This window comes from Oryza glaberrima, chromosome 8 (assembly GCF_000147395.1).
Source record: "Oryza glaberrima chromosome 8, OglaRS2, whole genome shotgun sequence".
NCBI classification, from domain to species: Eukaryota; Viridiplantae; Streptophyta; class Magnoliopsida; order Poales; family Poaceae; genus Oryza; species Oryza glaberrima.
The window spans coordinates 13,996,284-14,002,313 of record NC_068333.1 but is presented as its reverse complement, the minus strand read 5'-3'; the positions used below and the strand labels follow the sequence as shown (position 1 = coordinate 14,002,313).

Sequence of the window (6,030 nt, the reverse complement as noted above, 5' to 3'; positions counted from 1 at the left end):
TGAGGCCACGATCGGCAATTTGCTGCTGTGGGAAGAGGAGCAGCAGGGAGGTGGGGCGCAGGAGGAGGAAGAAGAGGGAGCGGAGGAGCATGGTGGGGACGGTGAGGCACGCCATGGCCGTCTTCCAAATCTCGCTCTGCTTGCTTCAGATGGAAGGAGCCACCATGGTCTCGCTCATTCTGTTTGCTTCACCTACTCTCTCCCGCTGCCCCCCTTTTTCACTTCCACGACCATTCTCCTGGGGCTTTCCATCATGAAATTGGATGTGGACAAGAGCGGCGACAACGCGGGAGCAGCTGGTCTTCTGTTGCTTCTAGTGGCGTCCGCTGTGTCCGTCATAGGTATACTGCTTTGGCTCGCACGTGCGCGGTCAAACCTCGAGCCCGCCATCCAGGAGCTACACCGCCGCCATGGCCCTGTCCTCACCCTCAGCTTCCTCTCCCCACGCCCGACCATCTTCGTCTCGAGGCATGTCGTCCCCCACCGTGCGCTCGTCCGGTGCAACACCGCGTTTGCCAGCCGGCCGCCTGCCATTGTGCCTTTCTGCGTGCTCACTACTAGCCAGCGCATCGTCAGCTCCACACCGTGTCCCAACATGTGGGTTACTCACTAACACGTGGGTCCCACTTTTTATCTAACTTGAAGTGCCCTGTCAGCGCCACGTAAGTGCTATGTCAGCCAAAACCGTCGTTCAAATTATGTTGAGACCTAATTTGCATTGGTTTTGGAAGCTGAGGAGACATGTTCTATCTAGTATTGCGAAGTTCAGACTCGGCGACAACTTGAGGTACCTGAAATGAACTTATTCCATTGCAATATACGGGCTGAACACGGACAGATGGGCCCAGAAAAAAAAATATCCCACACTCCAAACGGACATCCGCCTCTCATTCTCCGTCTCTTCTCCCCAACTCCTCGCCTCGCCATGGCGCCACCTCCCCTGCACCTCTTCTCCCCGTCCCCGCGGCCGCCGTCGCCGACCCCGCCGCCGTGGCTCCACGGCCCGCATGTCCCCTCGACGTCCGTCTCCCCGCTGGACCCCGCCACCGAGGCCCCTCCGGCTCCGAAGCAGCACCGTGGGCCCAGACCGGCGCCAAGAAACCCCGGCTCCGCCAAGCCCCTCACCGCCGGCGTCCCCGGCGGCCGCACCCGCCGCGCGGTCCTCGGAATCATCCGCAAGGTCCGCTCCCTCGAGCTCTCCGACCCGCGCACACCCAGCCCCAATGGTGGTGGTGGTAGTAGTAGCAGTAGCACCGCGACCGCGCGCGTCCCCTTCCACCTCCCGATACATCCGCCGCCGCCGGAGCGGGAGGAGGAGGAGAAGAAGGGGATTCGCAGGGCGGTGCCGTGGGCCGCGGCGAGGGACGAGGAGACCAAGGTGGTGCTGCGGCGGGAGAAGAAGACGCGGGTGCCGACGCGCGCGGAGACGGAGCTGGAGGCCGGCGAGCTGGAGCGGCTGCGGCGGGCGGCGCGGGGGAAGGAGCGGTGGGCGCGGGCCAAGAAGGCCGGGATCACCGACGAGGTGGTGGAGGAGGTGCGGGGGCAGTGGGCGAAGGGCCAGGAGCTCGCCGGCGTGAGGATCGTGGAGCCGCTCCGGCGATGCATGGACCGGGCAAGGGAGATTCTTGAGGTGATTGCTTCACATTGCTATCTGCTGCTACTTGATTTCCTGGACGATGAGCTTCTTGTTGTGGTGATGCAAAAGCATTTGTTGCATCTTTGTGAAACTTTGGAGTTCATCTTTAGCTTCATGTACAGCAATGTAGCTAAGTAACTTAGTTTCGAAAATGGAAAGGGGGACGATCTTGTCTCTCTTTCTTCAAAAAAAAAAAATGTAGAGCAATGTAGCTAGGGTGGGTTCATTTTTGGCATCATGAACCACAGTTCTGCTAGGAAGTTGCAAATGTGACCAGCATTTTCTGGCAGATAAAATGATTGAATTGATGCAGGTGGTGCTACACCCGTTGGTGGACTGCTGGTGCTTGATTCAAGATTTTTATTGGCTGAAATTGTTAGGTTGGCTTAGCTGATGAATTATGTTTGGCTTAGTTAAACTATGGTTAAACAGAGAAACTATTTTAACGACACCCTCTTTACCTTGAATTATTTAAGTCCAAATCATTATTATCAATTCAAAACCTTTGATATTTATTTTTTTAATTCTCTTTTCATTAGATTAAAACAGGAGGCTTAGTTGTTTGGACAAGAGGGGACATACATTTTGTGTACAGAGGAAGCAGTTACCTAGAAAACGCAAAGCGGCATCGTGACTTTGTTAATTATAATGAGGAACTTTCCCCAGTAACATCTAACAATCCTACATCTAACAATCCTACATCCCAAGGGAAATATTGGAGTAAAGATGAAACTTTAACCAATGATAATGATGAAGCTGATGATAAGGACGACAAACCTATCAAGGGAACACTATATGAAAGAGAAGTCAACAGACTACTGGACAGTTTGGGCCCTCGATTTATCGATTGGTGGTGGAACACACCATTGCCTGTTGATGCTGATCTCCTTCCTGAGGTTGTCCCTGACTTCAAGACTCCATTTAGACAATGCCCTCCTGGTCTGAGACCAACACTAGCAGATGAGGAGCTGACCTACCTGCGGAAGCATGCACGGCCTTTGCCAACACATTTTGTCCTAGGTGAGTTTGCTATTAGTCCCCATATTCTGCACTTGTCAGTCACTTTATTGATAGTTTCAAATGAATATGCTTTATAGGATGATTTAAGTGTTGATTGTCACTACTATCTATTGTAACATCTTATGCACACATAACCTATTTCCTTAAAGTTCCACAAGCATTATTGTATATTCATAAGTAACCCATCATAAGATGTTTATATATGTAGCCCAACTATAATCTTGACTAATTTCTGGCAGGTAGAAATACAAAACTGCAGGGTTTGGCTGCTGCTATACTAAAGCTTTGGGAAAAGAGCCTTATAGCGAAGGTTGCAGTGAAAGTGGGTATCCAAAATACCAATCATGAACAGATGGCCAGAAATCTTAAGGTGTGTATTGTTCTCATGAAATATATTAGAGTCATTAGGATTTCTTTGATATCCATATGTTCAATCTTCATCTGTGACACTGAATCTTCTCAGTGCAGCGTCTTACAGGAGGAACTGTCATATTGAGGAACAAGGATTATATTATTATATATAGAGGCAAAGATTTTCTTCCCGGTGGCGTTGCTGAATCAGTTATTGAACGGGAGTCTCAGGTACATGACCAGCAGGCGAAAGAAGAGGAGGCTCGATTAAAGATGGCTGACTCACTTCAAATGATTGTTGGACTATCATCGGAGAGAAGTTATGTGGGAACTTTCAGAGAGTATCAGGATTTCCATGATAGCCATGCACGTAGAACAACTGAAAACAACTTCAGAATTCAACTAGAGGCAAAGAAGCATCGATTGGAAAAGGAACTGAAAGACCAGGAATGGAGACTTTCCATGGTATGCTTTGATCTAACTCGTCTTGTACCTTCTTTTGAATTCCCGAACTTCCAATGGTAATGTAAAAATGGTACGTACTGCAGCTTACCAAGAAGATTGAAAGATCAAACCAAGTGCTGGCAAAGCTTCATAGTTCTTGGAGCCCTTCAAAGAAAGATGGAGACAGAGAACTCTTGACAGAGGAGGAAAGGAGGATATTCCGAAAAATTGGCCTAAAAATGGATGAACATGTGCTGCTTGGTATAGCCTTTTGTATCAAACTGCAATATTCCATGCCTATATGTGTCTCTATCCTTGAAACCAAGAAAAGCTATTTACCATCCTATGATGAAAGGTATTCATCCATGGTTTTCCCTTGCAGGGAGACGTGGTGTCTTTGAAGGCGTAATTGAAGAGATTCATCAACACTGGAAACATAAAGAGGTTGTGAAAGTAATTACCAAGCAGAACCAAGCCAGCCAGATCACGTACACATCTATGATGCTTGAGGTTGAGACAGGAGGCACATTAATAGCAATAGAGAGGTTCACTACCAGCCATGCCATAATACTTTACCGAGGAAAGAATTATCGTCGGCCAACAAAATCAGCACCCAGTAATCTCCTGACAAAAAGAGAAGCATTACAAAGATCAATTGAGGTTCAGCGACGAGGGGTATGAATTGACATATAATTCTCCCTTCTCCCCTTAATTTCCAATTTTCTAGCTGTCTGGGTATCTCATTTCCTCATTCGTTTTGCAGTCAATGAAATACTTCGCTCGGGAGAGGAAAAAGTCCATTGATGAATTGAAGAGAGAACTGGTTAGTTTACATGCTGTTTATATCAATACGACGAAATGAAACTTCATATGCTTAAGCAACTGGAATTTTATGTACTTGATTTATCACTCTTGTGTTACAGAGGAATGTGACATGGGAAATCAGGAAGCTAAACCATGATACTGAACAGTCTTGGACAGCATGATCGCTATCAACATTGAAGATTGGAATAACGATTCATCCTCTCTTTTTTTTTCGTTTTTAACATGATAACTACAAAGAACAAAGTACACAGAGGCCACTAGATCTGGTAGGTATGGTAGATATGGCCACAATGAATTATCTTGCAAGTGTGAAGATGTTTTTTTTTTTTTGTTTATGTACATGTGATACACTAAAGCACATGAGAGCAGAATCATTCAATTTGGCTCTGATACTACGACGAAATACGAACTGATTACTGGGTGTTGATTAAAGCTCGGGGAGTTTGCTGAACATGCTTAGCGCTTTCATGTTCTAAAAGAAAACAAGTCGTATGACCTATTGAAGAGAAACTAAGAAGATTCAGAAGGATGCTGTACTATCTAGTTCTACATCACTGTTACAAAGTTACTATACCTTTTAAGGGCGAGGTTACGAGGGTACAAAAACATGTGCTGAAATTCTTTCCCCAAGCAAACTACAGAAAAGATCCTGCCTAGCAAAAGCGGTACTAGTCACCTGGCCCCTGAGGAAATTTTACAGGATTTTTGGAAGATTTGAACTAAGTCCTGTTATCCGGTGAAAATTCTGCAAAATTATTGTGTTCGAAGATCCCAATAAACTATGCATTGGTCGCCCAAACGAGAGCACTCAAGCAGAAGGACACAGAGAAGCACAAGTGCTGAAGAATCTCACTGGACGGCAGATGGCAAGCTTTGCATTCATCAGCTTCATTGTTCTTGCCGTCCCGTCCTTCATGGTTTGCGAGGCTCTCCCCTGAACTGCTGCTGCTGCTGCTGCCGATGATGATCTCTCTTGGGCCTCTGCGGCGCGTTCTTGGGATTGGTGAACCAGGTGGTGTAGAGGAATTGCTTGTGCGGCCCGTCGTGGTCGCAGATGAGGCGGAGCTTCTGCTTCTCCCGCATCCACCGCATCATGATCTTCATCTGCCTCTTGCTCGTCAGGCCCCTCAGCCCAACGTCCTGGACACGAAAATGCCAAAGATTTTCTCGCTCGTCAGGGATGCATGCGATCAGGGTGGCAATCAGAGGAACACAAGATCGTTCAGGGATGACAGTTTCCATCTGTCAAGCACTGCTGGTTCATTTTGACACTGTGAGACATTACGTCGAACAGGTGGCGCGCGCCACCGGGGGGGCGAGGGCGAACGGTTTGCGAGGTGAGGGGTGGGCGCGGCGGACAGGGAGAAGGAGCAGCAGCAAGGATGCGGCGGCGGCGATCGAGACGGGTAGCATGAGGGCGTGACGAACCTTGACGTGGTCCCAGACGTCGGAGATGGTGAGCGGGCCGTGCTCCCTGACGACGTCGAAGATGGTGCGCGTGATGGACTGCGCCTGCTCCGGCGGCGCCGGGAGCTCGATCGGCGCCATCTTCGGCTTCCCCTTCTTCGCCGCCCACCGCGCCGCCGTCGCCAGCATCCTCTCCGACGAGGGGACGGGAAGCAAGCAGCAAACACGCGGCGGCGCCGGCCGACGAGGTGATCAGAGCAGAGCTTACCGGGTTGGGGGTGGGATAGTTTGGCTCTCAGATTCGAGATGTACGGTCCTCGCTCCCATCAAACACTCCCCGTCCAAAA

General features: G+C 49.1%; 2 protein-coding genes across 3 annotated transcripts; one reads left to right on the top strand and one right to left on the bottom strand.

Annotated features, from left to right (window-relative positions):
- Positions 1 to 735: 735 nt before the first annotated feature.
- On the top strand, positions 736 to 4,817 carry LOC127782644 (chloroplastic group IIA intron splicing facilitator CRS1, chloroplastic). The gene is made up of 8 exons (XM_052309914.1): positions 736 to 1,630; positions 2,176 to 2,656; positions 2,896 to 3,026; positions 3,125 to 3,472; positions 3,556 to 3,712; positions 3,834 to 4,126; positions 4,215 to 4,274; positions 4,375 to 4,817. The coding sequence occupies exons 1-8, from the start codon at positions 797 to 799 to the stop codon at positions 4,435 to 4,437; spliced, it is 2,367 nt and encodes a 788-aa protein (XP_052165874.1). The 5' UTR covers positions 736 to 796; the 3' UTR covers positions 4,438 to 4,817.
- LOC127782645 (uncharacterized) lies at positions 3,930 to 6,030 on the bottom strand. 2 transcript variants are annotated; one of them, XR_008019214.1, is made up of 3 exons: positions 5,705 to 6,030; positions 5,130 to 5,416; positions 3,930 to 4,075 (listed from the first exon to the last, which is right to left on the bottom strand). XR_008019214.1 is itself a non-coding variant. In XM_052309915.1 (2 exons), the coding sequence occupies exons 1-2, from the start codon at positions 5,870 to 5,872 to the stop codon at positions 5,189 to 5,191; spliced, it is 396 nt and encodes a 131-aa protein (XP_052165875.1). In that variant the 5' UTR covers positions 5,873 to 6,030; the 3' UTR covers positions 4,567 to 5,188. The 2 variants fall into 2 exon arrangements, 1 of the variants encoding a protein (XP_052165875.1); XM_052309915.1 differs by lacking the exon at positions 3,930 to 4,075 and having other exon boundaries at positions 4,567 to 5,416.